This window comes from Ranitomeya variabilis, chromosome 1 (genome assembly GCF_051348905.1).
Source record: "Ranitomeya variabilis isolate aRanVar5 chromosome 1, aRanVar5.hap1, whole genome shotgun sequence".
Taxonomy (NCBI): Eukaryota; Metazoa; Chordata; class Amphibia; order Anura; family Dendrobatidae; genus Ranitomeya; species Ranitomeya variabilis.
Window position 1 is genome coordinate 742953566 of NC_135232.1, and position 20807 is coordinate 742974372.

The 20807-nt window shown below is 46.1% G+C and overlaps 1 protein-coding gene across 10 annotated transcripts in view; it reads left to right on the top strand.

Annotated features, from left to right (window-relative positions):
- EML1 (EMAP like 1) overlaps window positions 1-20807 on the top strand; it is a 108656-nt gene that overhangs the window by 69060 nt on the left and 18789 nt on the right. For 3 of the 10 annotated variants that reach the window (XM_077269377.1, XM_077269340.1, XM_077269357.1), the window contains exons 2-10: window positions 630-812; window positions 8494-8614; window positions 10207-10257; window positions 10820-10954; window positions 13053-13081; window positions 14457-14483; window positions 18942-19071; window positions 19378-19527; window positions 20059-20128. In XM_077269377.1, the coding sequence (XP_077125492.1) occupies window positions 630-812; window positions 8494-8614; window positions 10207-10257; window positions 10820-10954; window positions 13053-13081; window positions 14457-14483; window positions 18942-19071; window positions 19378-19527; window positions 20059-20128 (896 nt within the window). Of the gene's footprint in view, window positions 1-629; window positions 813-6197; window positions 6255-8493; window positions 8615-10206; window positions 10258-10819; window positions 10955-13052; window positions 13082-14456; window positions 14484-18941; window positions 19072-19377; window positions 19528-20058; window positions 20129-20807 lie in introns of those variants that run through there. The other 7 variants (XM_077269348.1, XM_077269414.1, XM_077269366.1 and 4 more) reach the window with 4 other exon arrangements.

Genomic DNA, 20807 nt, shown 5'->3' on the forward strand with positions numbered 1-20807 from the left:
GCAAGCTCCATTGCTGCCGTGCCCTTCATGTGACATCATCTAAGAAATGTCACCTTCATTTTTTTGCTAAAGATTTTTTTTTTTTTAAATTATAATGAAAAACAATTATTCAGTATGCGCAATAAAAATTGGCTTTATAGAACAGTTTTCTAGTTCGATAGATGTTGCCTGCAGTGTAAAGAATGGAGGATTTTATGGTCTGGTTATAATGGAGTCACATGGTAAAATAAATGTATATATTAGTAAGGAAAAAGCTCTAAAATCAATTGTCCTATACATCCGCCCCTTTTGTAACCGGGATGAAAACCTCCATTCTTTACACTGCATGTTGCATTCTAGATGAGAAACTGTGAAAAGTGAGCACTACAACAGTTTCCCGCACGACCTGGTTATAGGTGTCGACCAAGGAGCGATTGGATTTGGGCTATTTGCCAAGGCAGCAAATTGCATTGCCATTATTAGCTTTAGTAGGTCATCATTTAATTAACAGCGTAGTGGCGGTGTACACCCCGAGCAGATTACGTTCTTTCATCCCTAATGTGCCACCCCTGATACCGGGATAGTTCTGCGGTGTGTCATCATGCATTTCCAGCTGTCTACCGGGTCCTGAATATCTGCTTCTGTTCCAGATGACAGCGCCTCCGCCTCCAGCAGCATGGAGGTGACCGATCGCATTGCATCGCTGGAGCAGCGGGTGCAGATCCAAGAGGATGAGATCCAGCTGCTGAAGTCCGCCCTGGCCAACGTAGTGCGACGACTCAATGAGTCCGAGGAGCAGCACGCCCTGCAGAACCGCAAAGGGCCCACCAAAGGTGTGTTGTGCGCTATTTGAGCATAATACCAAGGTGATAAGTGGAAATACACACATCTAAAGGAACACAGCTGTCTATATAGATACTTCATAACATGATTGTATAGGGCATGTTATTTTAACCTGATACTGATAAGATTGATCACCACATAAATATGTGAATCTCACATTCCTGTTGGGAAAATAAACTAGTCCTGGCATTACGTTTATGGTCCTCAGGTATCTGCTATAGACTGCGTTCACAAGCCATATCAGAAGGTCATGAAACAGCCAACCATAAGTGCCCCCTGTATGCTGTTATCATGATGTCTATGCATCACTGGTATATTGTATAGGACCATTTATCTGGTTAAAGTTTGTTATTATTCCTACACTACTTTCAGGGATACTTATCCTGGGGATGCAAGCATGTTTATCCTAGGGACTCCTAGGGTCAGCTGCCGTGGAGCGTGGGCGCCATATCTACTGACAAGAAGGGTGCCAAACTCCGCTGTTAGGTAGGATTCGATGTAGCAGGGATCAGCACAGTGCCTGTCTTTTTAAGCACCCTGCCTGACTCATCAGTATAGGGACATCTAGGACATTCCGGGACAGCCATTGATTAGCGGGAGCACCATCACTCGTATATCTGTTTAGGGTGCCTGACTCACCAGCATAGGGACATCTAGGACATTCCGGGACAGCCATTGATTAGCGGGAGCGCCATCACTCGTATATCTGCTTAGGGTGCCTGACTCACCAGCATAGGGACATCTAGGACATTCCGGGACAGCCATTGATTAGCGGGAGCACCATCACTCGTATATCTGTTTAGGGTGCCTGACTCACCAGCATAGGGACATCTAGGACATTCCGGGACAGCCATTGATTAGCGGGAGCACCATCACTCGTATATCTGTTTAGGGTGCCTGACTCACCAGCATAGGGACATCTAGGACATTCCGGGACAGCCATTGATTAGCGGGAGCACCATTACTCGTATATCTGTTTAGGGTGCCTGACTCACCAGCATAGGGACATCTAGGACATTCTGGGACAGCCATTGATTAGCGGGAGCGCCATCACTCGTATATCTGCTTAGGGTGCCTGACTCACCAGCATAGGGACATCTAGGACATTCCGGGACAGCCATTGATTAGCGGGAGCGCCATCACTCGTATATCTGTTTAGGGTGCCTGACTCACCAGCATAGGGACATCTAGGACATTCCGGGACAGCCATTGATTAGCGGGAGCGCCATCACTCTTATATCTGTTTAGGGTGCCTGACTGACCAGCATAGGGACATCTAGGACATTCCGGGACAGCCATTGATTAGCGGGAGCACCATCACTCGTATATCTGTTTTGGGTGCCTGACTCACCAGCATAAGGGACATCTAGGACATTCCGGGACAGCCATTGATTAGCGGGAGCGCCATCACTCGTATATCTGTTTAGGGTGCCTGACTCGCCAGCATAGGGACATCTAAGACATCTAGGACATTCCGGGACAGCCATTGATTAGCGGGAGCGCCATCACTCGTATATCTGTTTAGGGTGCCTAACTCACCAGCATAGGGGCATCTAGGACATTCCGGGACAGCCATTGATTAGCGGGAGCGCCATCACTCGTATATCTGTTTAGGGTGCCTGACTCACCAGCATAGGGGCATCTAGGACATTCCGGGACAGCCATTGATTAGCGGGAGCGCCATCACTCGTATATCTGTTTAGGGTGCCTGACTCACCAGCATAGGGACATCTAGGACATTCCGGGACAGCCATTGATTAGCGGGAGCACCATCACTCGTATATCTGTTTAGGGTGCCTGACTCACCAGCATAGGGGCATCTAGGACATTCCGGGACAGCCATTGATTAGCGGGAGCGCCATCACTCGTATATCTGTTTAGGGTGCCTGACTCACCAGCATAGGGACATCTAGGACATCTAGGACATTCCGGGACAGCCATTGATTAGCGGGAGCGCCATCACTCGTATATCTGTTTAGGGTGCCTGACTCACCAGCATAGGGACATCTAGGACATTCCGGGACAGCCATTGATTAGCGGGAGCACCATCACTCGTATATCTGTTTAGGGTGCCTGACTCACCAGCATAGGGGCATCTAGGACATTCCGGGACAGCCATTGATTAGCGGGAGCGCCATCACTCGTATATCTGTTTAGGGTGCCTGACTCACCAGCATAGGGACATCTAGGACATCTAGGACATTCCGGGACAGCCATTGATTAGCGGGAGCGCCATCACTCGTATATCTGTTTAGGGTGCCTGACTCACCAGCATAGGGACATCTAGGACATTCCGGGACAGCCATTGATTAGCGGGAGCACCATCACTCGTATATCTGTTTAGGGTGCCTGACTCACCATCATAGGGACATCTAGGACATTCCGAGACAGCCATTGATTAGCGGGAGCGCCATCACTCGTATATCTGTTTAGGGTGCCTGACTGACCAGCATAGGGACATCTAGGACATTCCGGGACAGCCATTGATTAGCGGGAGCACCATCACTCGTATATCTGTTTAGGGTGCCTGACAGGCGGGTACGGAGTTCAGGGAATCTATCCCAGTAAGTACTTGGAGAGCACAGTATATGTGCACGGTGTTTTTGTCTTTTTTTAATAGATGCATTAAAAGTTAAATTTTATCCTTCATATCTAAAATTGCGGTGTTTTCCCCCGTTAGTCCTCTTTAATTTATAACCCCCACTAGCTAACTGTTTCAAAAATTTGTTTGTCTCAATACAACCCGTTACATTAATATGAAGCTCAGATACAGCGTAACAAGCCGCACCTCTGCTTCCACCAGATATTACCGGTCCTTTACCATTTTTAGTATCTGTGTTGTCAGTGAATGGAGACCTTCCTGATCATGTCCAGCTGAGAACAAAAGGGTCAACCACTGAAATCCAACAGGCTGGACCCTTTCCCTCCAGACACCATCCATCGGGGAGAGTCAGGAAGCCCCCATATACAATACTGTTGGGTTCAGTCCTCTTTAGTCTAATGTGCTAATGTGTATGGATGCCTTAACAAGTCCTTCACCTCTGTCACTTGATTGCAGCTGCAACATTAAGAGTGTGCTACTCCCATAGCTCGCGGGTTATCAGATTGACCCGTGGACCTCGTCTTCGAGATCTATAGTTTGTGGCGTCATTTCTCCATATTGAATGAGTCAGAGATGAGACCGTCTGCAGCTCTGGATCATCGTTTATTTCACTATCCACCGTAGAGCAGAATAATCGTCATGTAATACTACATGTATGGCCCACCGGCCACAGCTTCTTCACAGTAACAGCGGCTTCTGGCTTTTGAGGATCCCTCTCCCCTTTTTTTTTTATCTCCCTCCACTCATTTCGGACACTTTTTAGAAAACCTTGTCATTTCTAGCACAGATATATGGGGTGTTGTCTCTCAGTAGCCCCTTTTACAGGGATAGGAGACTGGTGACTAATTTTCGGGGTGTCCTATGATGAGCTGTCACAGAGCCAGGGTGTACATTGGTTTTATGAGCCTCTCGTTGTCCTTTTTAATGGGAGATTTCCACAGGCGTGAGGAAATAGGGTGGAGATGAACGAGGAGACCTCGTGGCTTGTAAATCCTTATGTGGCCTATAGATGGCATCTGCTGGCAGCTCCTCATCGTCGCCACAATCTCCATCCTGCTGCTGCACAATGATATCATGCTGCAGCCCTGACAGCGGCATTCTGGGAGCTGTAGTTTTGCAGCAGCTGGAAAGTCGCAGGTTGGGATTGGGAATTGCTTATTTTAAGGGTCAAACATGGACTTGTAGGATAAGGGATTATACAGTGATTGGACTGGAAATGTAATCACACCGGATACAAGAATGCACTATTATCCCACTTCATCCACATCCTCGTTGGCAGGTTACTGGCACGGCCCGGCTCCCTCATAGCTTTTCCATGCAAATCACTCACTTGTCCAGCTCATGCAAATATTTTAATGGAGGAGATGAAAATAGAATAAAAATCTTGTCCTTTATTAGAGCATCATAAAAACAAGCTGACGCGTTTCAGGCAGTACTGCCCTTAGTCATCGCATAATAAAATCACATTACAGCACAGTATATAAAGGCACATAACAAAAGGCTACAGCCAATCACAATACATGTCAATTAACCATATATCAAACACCTGAGTACCCATTGGACAAAGACACACACCCCGCCCAACCTGAGTGTTATACAAATGTTATAGCCACTAAACCTATACACAATATTGCAAATACAGATTGTAAGAATGTAACAATACCCTTCACCAATATATGTAAATACATAAAATACCCCCATATATATATAAACCACATACCTTTATTATATTTGTACATCAGATCTGTTTTATAATTCCTTCCCTTGGGGAAACAAGTATCTAATTTTCAGATCCCAGCTGCCTCTCTGGCTCGGAGAGTAGATACTGTATCCCCTCCTCTGACTGCCCTCTTTACTTGTTCAATGGCAGTTACCCTCATGGAAGTCGTGTCACCAGCATGAACCTCCGTGAAGTGTCTGGACACTCCTGACAAAGAGCGCTTATCATTGCGGTTACCTGTATCCGCTCCTGATACATGTTCTTTAATTCTCTGCTGTAATTTTTGTGTGGTCGATCTCGCACATTACATGCCTGACAAGAAACCAAATATATTACAGATCTGGAATTACAATTAGCAAAAAATGTGATAGTATAATCACGCTGTGCATCTTTTGCTCTAAGTTTGGTGGTTTTTTTTGCATATATTGACACAATCCACATCTACTCATGCCGCATTTGTAGTTACCCGTGCTTTCTAACCAGGAATAAGCGCTTTTTCCTGAATTATTTGGCCCCACATATATAAACTGGGTGACAACATGTTGGCTAAAGTCTTGGATTTTTTGGCTATAAATCGCATTCCATTATCTAAAATGGTGTTAGTTTTTTTTTATCCTGCCTCAAAACTGGAAGATGCCGTTTTATGATATTGACTATTTGTGGACATTCAATGGAAAATGGTGTAGAAAAAACTACCTGTGACTGAGAGTCCCGTATACTGCGATCCATTAAACATTGTTCTCTGTTTCTACTATAGCTTTTCCATGCAAAGGGATCATGGAGCAACTGTATGTTGTGACCTGCAATGCCTGTTAAAGGGTCTGACATTGATTTACAGGGTAGCTACTTCCAGTAGGTGTCACTAGTGAGTTGGCTTTCTTGCTCATTTGCATACCTTTTTTCCTTGGGGGCACTGCCCGGCCTATAAGACTTTCCTATATCAGCTGGCAGGCTCCTCAAGGAATGATATAGGTCCTAATGTAGAGGAGGAGGATGGGCGTTAGGACTGTTGTGTCCCACCCTCTAACATAAAATCCCCCTTTAAACCCATAGATCAAACTATACATAAGAGGTCAGATATTGACCGACATTGCAGCTCTGCAAGATCAGGTAAGCCATTAACCCCGTGTGGAGGGTGGTACATGCTTTTAACCCAATTTGCATCTGCTTTGTTTCAATACCAGAATTATCCTTGTAGCTCCATTATCTTAATCCAAAATCACAAGCCTGCGGGATAGAACATAACTTGGGTATTGCTGCGACCCCCAGCGATACCAAGATTGGGGCCCTTGCCCTGCCATTGGCTCTGTGGCCCTCGCCGTGCCATGGGCTCTGCAGCACACGTAGTTCTTCCTTCACTCCATTCATTGTTTGGTGGGACTGCCTGAAATACAGCTGTCAGTCCCACAGGCAATGAATGGAGCGAAGCCAGAGCCGAAATCTCTGGATCACTGGGGGTCCCAGGGGTTCGAGATGGGATAACTTGTGATTTTGGGATTAATCCTATAGATTTTGTCCACATGTAGCTTTTTAAAAAAAAAAAAAAAAAAAATGTTCTTGCTGCGTGAATGACGCCGTCTATGGTCAGCTGAAACTATGTGCATTTTTGATGCATTTTGCGTTCTTTTCGGTGCTAAGCCATTTTGAGCTCAATTGGGGGATAACTCCTGTAACAAAAAAAACGCTGAAACATAAACATGATGCATTTTGTAATGACGATTCACTGTGGTACGATAATGAAAGGACGCACTATGTGAATGAGATTTTGGAAATCTCATTCATTTTGTGATTACTGTAAAATGCTGCGTTTTTCCCTGCACGGGAACACAAAAAAAATACAAAAAATGCAACATTTGAACAAAATGACTTGGATGCATCAGGGGCCTTTGTAGTCTCGTTGCTGTGATCTCCTTTGGTCAGGAGAGGCTGCACATGGGAACACTTGATCCTTCTCCCAGTACAGATCTCCTTGGTGTTTGCTACAATTGTATCCAGTCTTAGCCCATACTGAGTGAGCACAGGACAGATCTGCCACAAGGTGTTGGCTCTCTACTTGATTACTGCCTATAGATACGGATATTTTTGATCTATTGACATATAAGGAATGATACAACATTGCTCAGCCGTGTTTGATTACATGGGGCCATTTGCTGCACATAGAGATAAGCAAAAAGATTTGCAAGATCCTTGTCAGGTGTCCAAGTCTGTGGCAGCCGGACCAGGGTCTTGCGACCTTCCACGGCCAGCAATCAAATGCTGGCACCTCTGGTAGTTACAAGTCCGCCATGACGTCATGATGTAATGTGAAGCTTTGAAAATGCCAGAGGTGCCCAAGATGCCGGCTTTGGGATGCTGTCCAAGGAAGGTCGCAGTGCTCTAGTCCCGGATGCCATTGTGCAGGAAAAATATTTTCAGGATTGCAGATTGCGGAGGTCGACCTTCGTCAATAATAAAGTGATGGCATAGCCACAGAAGTCCTCTGGTGCGGCTGGCTCTGCATGGCAGAGTGTATTAGGTGGGCTGTGACCATCCACAGGACTTGCTGCTTTTATACAGCATCCTGCCTGGGAGTGTGTGTGTGTGTGTGTATGTATGTGCAGTGTCATCCATTGCAATGCATTTTGTTTAAAGGGGTATTCCTACCTTCAAGCTCTATGGCACATCCACAGAGTATGCTATTATTGTGTGATAGCTGCAGGTCCCAGACCAACATCAGGTGAATATGGTATGTGCTGTGGATAAGCAATAAATGCATTAGGTGGGAATACCCTTTTAATACATGCTAGCCCTGAGCACTTTATAACTGTTGTCCTTTATACAATGCATAGTGAGAGGTTTGGTAGTGCTCTAATACAAGGGTCAGAAACCTGCATCACGACAGCTGCTGTGAAACTACAACTCCCAGCATGCTCTGAAAGTTTGCTGCTCTAATCTATGACCTGGCATCCAGCAGTGTTCACACTGGTATGAAAATCAGGTGACCTGCAGTCATTATACAGGCTGCTAACCAGCCTTTCCCTTGGTGAACTGCTCTTCTGTTTCACTATAAGCGATTTCTCTGATGTCAGGATCTCTGCACATTGGGGGGGATCTTATTTTCTTGTGCCTGTTGGGGCGACTTATCCTTGTCGTCCCCCCCCCCCCCTCCCCCGCAGACATTCCTCATTCTGGCTGGTGTCCGTGCTGCCAGTGTGAACGCGGCCTCATCAGTTTTCATACATTACCATAAATCACCAAATTGCATTTTTCAAATGTTTTTCATGAACACACTTTATTAACCAAGCATGCCGTTGTGAGGAAACCGTGGAAGCCCCATTCTAGAAAACTAATGCTGCCTCTCTTCCCGCAGTTCGACCATTACCGCTGAAGACTATTGTTAGCAGTGACACCATCTTACCAAAGAAACCGAGTACTTCTCTCCCATCACCTTCCGGGGCCAGGAAAGATATCGTTCCTCTTGGATCCAAAAGGTGAGCGCGTTGTCCATGTACGACCAGGGCTTTATTTATCAGAATAGCATAGATTGGGGGAGCCATAGGCAGCTCGATCAGTCTTCTGTTATGGGCATACAGGCAGACTGCTCTGTCAGTCAGGGGCGCTCCTGAGCCATTCTGGTGGTGCCACTAATTGGAATATTGAAAAATGACATGCAGGCAGCAGTTTTGGAGATGTGGGTTATGCCAGCCCTGAACTCTGCTCTTCTAACTACACCCCAAGTGACTGTGGTATTTTAGAGGATTACTTTCGGAATGCCAAATGCTACCACTAGGGGGAGCTCACTGGATACAGATCTTGTACGGCTGTACCAATCCCTTTGCATTGCGCTCCCTCTAGTGGCTGCTGAAGGTAGTCAGAAATATATAAATATACTCTTTGAAAAATGTTCCCTGAAATGAAAAGGCAGAAGAGTTTAGCTGATATTTAAAAATGTAAACAGAGCAGATAATGGATTGGTAGACAACCCCCCCCCAAGAGGAGCAAAATGCCATGCGTGAGGGGAATAGCGGAGCGATGGGCCATGCATGAGGGGAACAGCGGAGCGATGGGCCATGTGTGAGGGGAACAGCGGAGCGATGGGCCATGCGTGAGGGGAATAGCGGAGCGATGGGCCATGCGTGAGGGGAACAGCGGAGCGATGGGCCATGCGTGAGGGGAACAGCGGAGCGATGGGCCATGTGTGAGGGGAACAGCGGAGCGATGGGCCATGTGTGAGGGGAACAGCGGAGCGATGGGCCATGTGTGAGGGGAACAGCGGAGCGATGGGCCATGTGTGAGGGGAACAGCGGAGCGATGGGCCATGTGTGAGGGGAACAGCGGAGCGATGGGCCATGTGTGAGGGGAACAGCGGAGCGATGGGCCATGTGTGAGGGGAACAGCGGAGCGATGGGCCATGTGTGAGGGGAACAGCGGAGCGATGGGCCATGTGTGAGGGGAACAGCGGAGCGATGGGCCATGTGTGAGGGGAACAGCGGAGCGATGGGCCATGCGTGAGGGGAACAGCGGAGCGATGGGCCATGCGTGAGGGGAACAGCGGAGCGATGGGCCATGCGTGAGGGGAACAGCGGAGCGATGGGCCATGCGTGAGGGAAACAGCGGAGCGATGGGCCATGCGTGAGGGAAACAGCGGAGCGATGGGCCATGCGTGAGGGAAACAGCGGAGCGATGGGCCATGCGTGAGGGGTTACAGCGGAGCGATGGGCCATGCGTGAGGGGTTACAGCGGAGCGATGGGCCATATGTGAGGGGTTACTGCATTTATAGCTGTGGTAATGCTGTATCTGTGAGAGGGGAATGAGGATGGGACCTGTAGTCCTTCCAAATAATGTCACTCGGGGCAATAAAACAAAGGTGCTGTACTTTTATGTATTTTTACAAACCCGGAGAACCGCTTTCTCTCCATGTCTTTGTGAAAGGATAGAGCCGCCCTGGATGTCTGTGCATTCTACTCCTATTCCAGGATAATGACCGGCGAGATAATCTGCTTGTCATCTGTCTGGCGTTGTCTGTTCTCTCACCCATGTTCACTCACTCTCTGCTTCTTTCCTGCTTCATTCTGGCTGTAGCAAGTCTGTCCGTCTTTTGAATTCATGTAAAATTACTAAAACCACCACCAGGTAAATCATTTTTCACTTATTATTTTCTTGTTAAAAAAAAAAAAAATGAACAGAAAGACATAAAACGGGCTAAAAGTACAGGAATGAGAATCACTGCCGGTTTCCCGGCATTTTGGCTCTTTATTTATCTTTCTGATTCTCTTGTGTTCGGCTTTTGTCTTTTTTTTTTACCTGTAATCTCTTTTTATTGTGAGTTTCTTCTGTTTCTGTTCATTTGTAGTTGACGCCTCTATGTATTACTATTAGGCTTGTGTCGAGAGCCTGTGCAGTACTGCTGGATATCACTGGAAACAGTCAGCAAGCCTGTCGTCACACACCCGTAATGGCTCCGCTGAGATTCTATAATGCAGAGGGGGCTGTTTTTTCTTTTTTTTCTTTTCTGAATGATATTGCTGTACAGTCTCGGCCCTCAGTAGGATTCAGAGGATGCTCTTAGCAGGCACTGATCAAGCAGGGATGCCTGCAGAACTGTGAATACCGCTCTGGGGCATGATGCATAATAATCTGTCACACATGCGGAGCCTTTTGTATCGGAGCCAATTATTATGCTCTTTGCTTTTAGTAATGTCAAAAGAACAAACTCTACCGAGCGCATCTCTCCCGGTGGCCGCAGAGAAAGTGGCGTGGACGCCAAAGGCAGCAGGAACCGCGCCGGATCCACCAGCAGCTCGTCCAGCGGAAAGAAGAACAGCGAGAGGTAGGAGACAAGTCAATTATTTCCATTAATACACTGCACCCCAGAGGTAACAAATAAATGGATAACAGCAAGCAGAGATTGTGACTGCACGAGGAGTCGATATACGAAGTATGGTGGAAAATTGTAGAACATTCATTATACAGAGTTGCATTGATTTTTGGAAAAAAAAATAAATTTTGTTTTTGTTTTTTTTACCCCTCTCCCATAATTTTTTTTTAAAAAAATAGTTTGATCTTTGATCCCACTGCTGGATCCCCAGAAATCTGCCTTAATATGCAGTGGAGCCGGCAGGAAAAAGTGCAGGATCTAATAATACATATTAATTTCCATTTAAATTCACATTTTTATTTTACTTGATAAAACGGCATTTCTGATCCCAGCCCTAATGCTACAATGAGATATTTAATAAACGGGACAACCCCTGCTATAAATAAATAAATAAATAAAAAGGACATGAAACGTTTGTTAGGACGTTTTGAGGAGCCATAAAATTTATTTTTAGTCTGGAAATCTCCCTCCTTCTTGCAGAACTTCCTGTGAACTTCTTTGAATTTGACTTTGAAATAACTTGACTTTGTGTCCCGGCCTCATCACAGACTCATGTCATGTAATCAGGAAACCAGTTATTTGCATGGTTGTGAAGTGGCGGCCGCTGGTACAAATGTCCCCTCCTGTGTGATAACAATGAGACGGAGTGCAGCTCTGGAGTGTAAGAAAGTATGTACACAGTGACTGCACCAGCAGAATAGTGAGTGCAGCTCTGGAGTATAATACAGGATGTAACTCAGGATCAGTAATGTAATGTGTGTACACAGCGACTGCACCAGCAGAATAGTAAGTGCAGCTCTGGGTATAATACAGGATGTAACTCAGGATCAGTAATGTAATGTATGTACACAGTGACTGCACCAGCAGAATAGTGAGTGCAGCTCTGGAGTATAATACAGGATGTAACTCAGGATCAGTAATGTAATGTGTGTACACAGTGACTGCACCAGCAGAATAGTGAGTGCAGCTCTGGGTATAATACAGGATGTAACTCAGGATCAGCAATGTAATGTATGTACACAGTGACTGCTCCAGCAGAATAGTGAGTGCAGCTCTGGAGTATAATACAGGATGTAACTCAGGATCAGTAATGTATGTACACAGTGACTGCACCAGCAGAATAGTGAGTGCAGCTCTGGGGTATAATGCAGGATGTAACTCAGGATCAGTAATGTAATGTATGTACACAGTGACTGCACCAGCAGAATAGTGAGTGCAGCTCTGGAGTATAATACAGGATGTAACTCTGGATCAGTAATGTAATGTATGTACACAGTGACTGCACCAGCAGAATAGTGAGTGCGGCTCTGGAGTATAATACAGGATGTAACTCTGGGTCAGTACAGGACTAGCAGCTGATGTGCTGTAGCTACACATCTTGTCATCCATCCTCTACAACATGACTGTGGAGGGATGTGAGGTGCATGGCCTCGTGCTCCTGTCCTGCACATTATGGTTGCTCTGAGGTCGCCCCTTGCAGTAAAGAGAAGAGACGGCCATTATCTGGGATATGCCTCAGAGCATATTTCTGTGTGTGAATTATCCAGGTGAGCGGGCCGCTTCTGGGCGGTGTTGGCTTTGCCTCCTGGGCTGCATTCTGCCTTGTCATAACCCATTTCCTTGCACACATGGAGAGGAGTTAATGATGTGAACGACGTTCCTCTCCAGCAGTCTCGTCCATGGAGCAGTCGTGGTGTTCGGCCCTGACATGTGCTGCTTGGTGGCGGAGATCGTGGTTGGTCCTCAGTCCGGTCACTCACAAACAGTCTAATGTTCTGTACAGGCCAAACTGGCACACGGGTCTCCGCTCGCTGCGTCCGGGGTTCATAAGGTGCCAGAGGGCTTAGATACATGTAGCCGAGCACTCGTATAGTGAGAAGCTCTGCAGCTTTCTGTTATAATGCTCCATAGTTTAGATCTCTGATTGCTGTCAGTGAATGGAATCCTCCTCTTCCACATTATACCCCTGTAAAGCTTAGGTTCTGCTGCAATGAACATGTCGTCCACTTCTGTGAATTATTTATATAATTTTTCTTTTCTTTTTTTTTAGCAAACCCAAGGAGCCCATATTCAGCGCCGGTGAGTCTGATCCTCCTGTCATCTGTGATTGTCACGTTGTTGGTGGCTTATGAGACGCCCATGTGGTCCCCTGTAGTACACTCTCCTGACCTTTAGTAGGCGCTCTTTCCAGCAGTATAACATGGTGCTATACCTAATGGACTATGTGGTATGTGCTTCGCCTTGTCTGGCAGGACACTCTGTACTTGTATTTTACAGGGAGGTGGTAGAAGGGTCTCCTTTCATGGGAAAAATATATATATTTCACACTGTGTGAGGATGTAAGAGCGCAGAGATCAGGGGTCGTTAGAAGCGAGTGAGGCCGGGTATAGACGGAGAGATTTCTGCCCATAATGGGCACCGGTCGGTGATGTCACCTGCTGTTGATGAAGAGCCTTTTACAATGGGTGGGGACCGTGTGATTGGTAAAATGATCGCTCTGTCCCCCAGTTATTGTTGGCAGCATGTCACCTGTTTATACCGGGAGATGTGTTTAGGGCGCAGCTACATGCCGTGGCCAGCCACGCAGCCCAGTCTCTGCCCACCATTACAGAGCTAGAGGGTGCACTAGTTTTCGCTCGACCATTGGCTTGCTGTGGGTGAGCAGCACGTCGGCCATAGTGTGACCGCTTCCTTACAGAGGCTGATGATCACAAGTGAGCGCTATGAATGTAGATTGTCTAACGTGGTAGGTTCCTGAAGAGCTTTTCCACTTTCATGAGTGGTAGCCACACTTTTCCCTAGTTGTAAATGAACACCCACAAATGGTGCTCGCTATTCCTGGGTGCAGTGCTGACTGCGCTGATGCTCCGGCCTTAGTGGTTCGGCTGCAGCAGTGACGTCAGGTCGACAGGGCTCCTCACCGCTGCAGCCAACCACTGAGCTTAGCAGCTTGTGCCATCTAATTTTGCAGGGCCGCTGAGTTCAGAGATAGGGCGCAGAGCTAATTTGCGCTGTAGAACTAACTTCATCGCTGCAGAAACATTTGTGTCTGGAGCAGTGGAGTGGAGCCAGGGCTGGGCCGAGGGAGGACCATTTGAGGACCACTTTAATAAAAGTGGATAACCCCTTTAAGGATGTTCTATCTATCTAGTCTGATCAGTGCTGGACCTCCTGCCCAGACCCGTGATGACTAGAATGGTGTCTTCTGCTTCCATAGCAGTGGGGGGCACCATGGTCACTCTCCATTATAGTGGTGGGAGACAATCACACGGCTATGGCCGCCATGGTATACAAGGCCTCCATCCGCAGGACTGTGGGGATCACACTTTGCCATGTCCTGTTGATGCATAGTATTGGGTCCATTGTGGAAGGTAGGGGGCGCTAGTGAGGTGTGACTGTGCTGCCATAAACACTTCTTTACCTCGACTTCTGTTTCTGTCTCTGTAATCACAAGGGAAGCGGCGGGTGACCCATTGTAAAGGTAGGACCCTGGCACCAGACCCCACAAGCTCTCTGAGCAGCACGCTTGCCAAGTGGCTGGAAGGTTCACCACCGAGACCCTTCAATGTGGCACTTTGCACCCCAATGTCAGACACTGAGCGGCCGAGCGGTGACCGGCACCCTCCCATCACTCGCATCACGCCTGCAGGGCAGGGAATCATTTTGCAGCCGCTTCCCAGTGATATTCTCTTACTGAGCACCAGCTCTGAACTAATACATGGGCTGCATTCTGCAAAATGGTTTCCTCCACTGCTGAAATCTAAATTCTTATATATTTTTGTTTTTGTGTACTTTTTACAATACACTGCATAGTCTTGGCAAGCGAGAAGCGGTGTCTGCACAGGGACGTGTCTGTGTGTGCGGTATATACTGACTGTGCATAGTGCCTTCACCCCCTAAATGTAGCTGCACCACCCCTTGCCTACCTGTAGTTTTTATTAATCTAGTGCCTTTTGTTTGCTTTGCTTATTGTGTTTTTTTTTTTACTGTAGTGCCTTGATTTCCCGCACACATTCAGGCATTTCATTCTTAGAGAGGCAGAGTAATTGCATTTGTTTAATTAAATCCCTGTGTGTCGGCACCAGACATAAAGTATTGCATATGATATGGGGAGAAACCAAAACCGGCCCGACCCCGGCAATGACTGAACCCTCCCTGTAAGCCTGCAGAACATGAATGTGGATTTACAGCGCGTTCCTCCTCCTAGACTGGTGCTTTAGCGCCCTCTTCTGGACACTGTGGAGAATTAGAGCGCCACTCTAAGATGAAATGCCGCCCTGTAGTGCTTCAGTATTGCCCTATATCGGCCTCGTCAGAGTAGTGCGGTGATTTATAACCAGCCTTCATTACTCTTCATTATACGATTTGTACTTTTATGCTTTCATGTCCCGGGTGTCATTACTTCTGCACTTTCTAGCCATAGTTTCGGGCAGCCTTTTTAACCTATGGCTCCCTAGCTGGGGTGAAGCTACAAGACCCCCTATGTAGAGTTGTAGTTCGACCACTGGAGGGAACAAGCGGTGATCGGTAACTAAAAGTTCATGCAGTGAGTTCAATGCCTTATTTTAAGAAGCTGCTCAAGAGGCGATTATCATGTACTGTCTTTCTAAGTTTCAAGATGGAAATGCCCTTATAATTAAAGAGAGATCCTCGGGACATGTCAGGGTCTAATGGATAAAGGGGGGCACCTATGTGGAGAACTGGGGTCTGACCTGTCTGATGATGGAGGTGCGGACCACTGCATCCAGTCGGATAATGGAGAAGTGACTGCATGTATGTCTGGCTCTAATGACTACAGTGTGAGTCACAGAAAAACATAGTTTATTTCTAACTCCCATACATTTAGTGGCCAATACCTGCCTTATCAGGTTGGGTAAAGGGTCACCTGTTCTCCACAGAGGCGCAAGGAGTCTGGTGTTATGCATGCCAAGCTTGTCTGGAGAGTGCAGCTCTGGAGTATAATACAGGATGTAACTCAGGATCAGTAATGTAATGTATGTACACCGTGACTGCACCAGCAGAAAAGTGAGTGCAGCTCTGGGGTATAATACAGGATGTAACTCAGGATCAGTAATGTATGTACAAAGTGACTGCACCAGCAGACTAGTGAGCGCAGCTCTGGGGTATAATACAGGATGTAACTCAGGATCAGTAATGTAATGTACGTACACCGTGACTGCACCAGCAGAAAAGTGAGTGCAGCTCTGGGGTATAATACAGGATGTAACTCCGGATCAGTAATGTATGTACACAGTGACTGCACCAGCAGAATAGTGAGTGCAGCTCTGGGGTATAATACAGGATGTAACTCAGGATCAGTAATGTAATGTATGTACACAGTGACTGCACCAACAGAATAGTGAGTGCAGCTCTGGGGTATAATACAGGATGTAACTCAGGATCAGTAATGTAATGTATGTACACAGTGACTGCACCAGCAGAAAAGTGAGTGCAGCTTTGGGGTATAATACAGGATGTAACTCAGGATCAGTAATGTAATGTATGTACACTGACTGCACCAGCAGAATAGTGAGTGCAGCTCTGGGGTATAATACAGGATGTAACTCAGGATCAGTGATGTAATGTATGTACACAGTGACTGCACCAGCAGAATAGTGAGTGTAGCTCTGGGGTATTATACAGGATATAACTCAGGATCCGTAATGTAATGTATGTACACTGACTGCACCAGCAGAATAGTGAGTGCAGCTCTGGAGTATAATACAGGATGTAACTCAGGATCAGTAATGTAATGTCTGTACACAGTGACTGCACCAGCAGAATAGTGAGTCCAGCTCTGGGGTATAATACAGGATCTTTACACCTATACAATACAGCTTGTGTTGTGGAGGATGTGCGGATATTTGCCTCTTGTGTAGTACTAGAATAAGCCCATTGTTATATGAAGGGAATGTCACAATAACAGGTGACGAGGACCCTTCTCTTACACACATGAGCTATACATGTTTGCGCTTCTTAATATTTGTTTCCGGGGTATACAGAGGGGTCCTGAACAATGAGATGATGATATTATTTCACCCACAGAACGGTAGATGAACTATTTTAGAGCATATTGTGCAACTACCGCGACTTCTTCCAATTACAGCAGCCACCAACCCCTGATACTACAGCTCCGCTGCATTGAAGGGAATGAGGCTGAGCTGCAGTGAGACACACAACCTGTAGACAGAGGTGGCGCTGTTTTTGGAAGAAGACAGCCATGGTTTTCTAATACCGGATTGTGTGGTGAGGAGTCCTAGTGTCGGCTCAGCCTGGACATGATCCATTGGTCAGAGGTCTCGGGGAATTACGTGGTGAAAGGTAAGGGGGGCATTAATCCTTTAATACCCGGATGTCATCAGAGCACACTATTGATTTGCCCAGTGTAGCGTTTGTCGCTTTTATTTTCCGTTTCTTCCATTAATCTGTGCCTTGTGCCCTTCCATCCTGTTCTTTTCTTCCTGTTTGTTGTCCGCTCCGTCACGTAGTAACCGTGCAGGTTTTGATGGCTTCACAACTGCCTGACGCCTGTAAGGACAAGGCCGAATCAGTTGAGCAAGCGCAAGATTTCACTTCTGACTGTGGACAGTTGTCGCTCGTCTCCCCCAGGAATTTCTCTATGCCAATGACTAAAAGTCCCAGCCAAACCAATGTGCCCCTGCCCAGGTCGCCCAGCTTCAAATGCTCCCGCTCGCCCAGCAGCTACTTCCAGCTTTGCTATTAACCCCTTCTTGTGCATGGCAGCTTTGGCCGGATTTATCATGCGCACCCGGTATTTGTTGTATCAGTTTTTGGAAATGTTGAAGTATTTTAGAAAAAGTGATGGTTCTATTCCTCTTTGGCTACTGGATTACAACTCCCATCTTCCATTCTGCATACCATCGGTTGTAAATATGTCAGTTTTGCATATATCTTCTATCATTAAGGGAAGTAGTTGCACATACAAGAGAATGGTCCAGGGTACATGTAAGATCACATGATTGACAGCTATAGAGGATCGCAGTCAGGGCGCGTTTACATTGGCCATGAATCTAAACAGGCAGGCAATCGCCCGGTGAACGAGCCTTTTTCGAAACTCTTGTTCGTAGGGTGAAATGAGTTGGATTAAAAATGTTTGTTTTCGACAGCACATCACACCATGTAACCAGTATGTGCTGCCGAGAACAATACTATTATATCGAAAGAATAAAACTGGCTACTAAATCTTTGTACGTGGTCAGTGGTCCTTTAGCAGCCACAGTCGACCAGTGTCGTTGCACCTTTACTCTCTCCCATCTGTCTAGTCTTTCTAATATATAAATTGTGTAAAGGAGAAATCACAACTGCAGGATCAGACTACACAGAGTGTCTATTTGTAGTCTGTAACCATGGAGATGCATAGGAGCTGTATACACATAGTGATGAGAAATTAGTAATCAGGAATAAAACAGAAAAGCAGGAGCTCTACCCCGGAGATGATGAGTAGGAGCACTTCATCAGGTCCCTCACATCAAACCTCTAAGGTCTCAGTATTCCCATCTGTCCTAGAGTTAGTGCCCCGTTACGGAGTTGTAGTCCAGGAGCCGGTGTCAGGACCCGTGTGTTCTTTCTGCTCTCTATTTTGCTTTTGATTTCTGTTTTCTATTTTTATTTGAATTTTTTTTGCATTTGTACCAAATGTCCCTGATTTTAGGTGATGACACTGTGATCCTGTATGTGCATGCTGGTACTAAGTGGATTAAAGAATTGCTAAACTCATTTACTGGTCTTGCGTTTTCTTTTCTTTCTACTCATAATAAAAAATATTTTTCACACTTTTTTTTTTTTTTTACATTTTTTTTTTTTTTTTACATTTTTAAATCTGACATTAATGTTTTTTTTTCTTTTGCAGATGAAATTGATCTATTCAATGTTTTGGGGTTATAGATTCCAATTTTTTATTTATTTATTTTTTCCCCAGAGGAAGGTTACGTAAAAATGTTTCTGCGAGGACGTCCGGTGACCATGCACATGCCCAAAGACCAAGTGGAAACGTATAATCTGGAGGCAAAAGTGGATCTTCCTGCCAGAAGGCTGAAGCTGGACTGGGTGTATCCTTTGAGTCGGTGCTGAGCCGCCCTAGGTGGTTACTATTTCACTTTATCAGGAGGCTTTTCAGTTCTTTGCATTTAGTCATTTGCAAGCACTAAGAGACTGATTGACATGAGCCAAGAATGTTTGTTCCTTTTTTTCCATGCGATCTAATAATTTGCAATGGGGGTGCATTTGGTCATCTAAGTCTCCTCAGTGCCCCGAGGACCAGGCAGCCCCATTGTCATGACTTAGAGGTTGGATCAGGCATTTACCCATGTAGCGCCTACTATTTTGTCATTCCCTTTCCTTTACTAATCTCCCAGCTATGGCTACCGAGGTCGAGACTGTCGCACCAACCTGTACCTTCTGCCCACCGGAGAGACTGTGTACTTCATTGCTTCCGTCGTCGTGTTGTATAATGTTGAAGAACAGCTGCAGAGACATTACACCGGCCACAACGATGACGTCAAGTGGTGAGTTTGGAGCATGACCAGGGGGTTTAATGGGCAGCTATGATGGTGCATACCTCGTAAGATACTAGAAGTTCTGTTCATCATTGGCATTCCTAAACCTATACGACATGTTCCTCGGATAAGCAGAACTTGTCTGGAACAGTAGAGCTGCTGACACTCCTGCTCTATTTGCACTGCAGCATGCTGGGACTTGTGGTTTTGCAACAGTGGAGGGCCACAGATTGGACCGTAGTTCTGTGGGCTCGAGTTAACTCTTGTGCTCCTCTAGTAACATCTGAAGTGGTCTCTGCTCTGTTCGTGGCCACAGCCGCCAAACTTTTTGAAAGTTTTAGAAAGCTTTGTGACTTTCTGGCACATCCCTCCTTGATATAATCGTGATGCAGACACCGTACTCTCCATAGCTGATGCTTGTCCGGCCGTGCGTCTTTTACCACCTTCTAGGCCTCTACTCTCTCAGAAGCCCATGTGAATTATTAACAGCCTCAATCACGACTGCAGTACTTATGGGTTTTTTTCCTCCTCATCTTGCAGCCTTGCTGTCCATCCTGATAAAATTACCATTGCGACTGGCCAAGTTGCCGGTACATCGAAGGACGGAAAAGTAAGTGACCTTAAGTGTTATTAAATCCAAGAATAAGATCAGGCGAGAAAATCGACACATTCCGTGCAGAAAAATATTAGTTTTATTGCAATACACAAGAGCCCTGGAGCTCGTTACATGTTCTCCATCCACAGTAATATACAGTTGTGGCCAAAAGTATTGACACCCCTGCAATTCTGTCAGATAATACTCAGTTTCTTCCTGAAAATGATTGCAAACACAAATTCTTTGGTATTATTATCTTCATTTAATTTGTCTTAAATGAAAAAACACAAAAGAGAATGAAGCAAAAAAGCAAAACATTGATCATTTCACACAAAACTCCAAAAATGGGCCAGAAATTTTTTTTGGCACCCTCAGTCTAATACTTGGTTGCACAACCTTTAGCCAAAATAACTGCGACCAACTGCTTCCGGTAACCATCAATGAGTTTCTTACAATGCTCTGCTGGAATTTTAGACCATTCTTCTTTGGCAAACTGCTCCAGGTCCCTGATATTTGAAGGGTGCCTTCTCCAAACTGCCATTTTTAGATCTCTCCACAGGTGTTCTATGGGATTCAGGTCTGGACTCATTGCTGGCCACCTTAGAAGTCTCCAGTGCTTTCTCTCAAACCATTTTCTAGTGCTTTTTGAAGTGTGTTTTGGGTCATTGTCCTGCTGGAAGACCCATGACCTCTG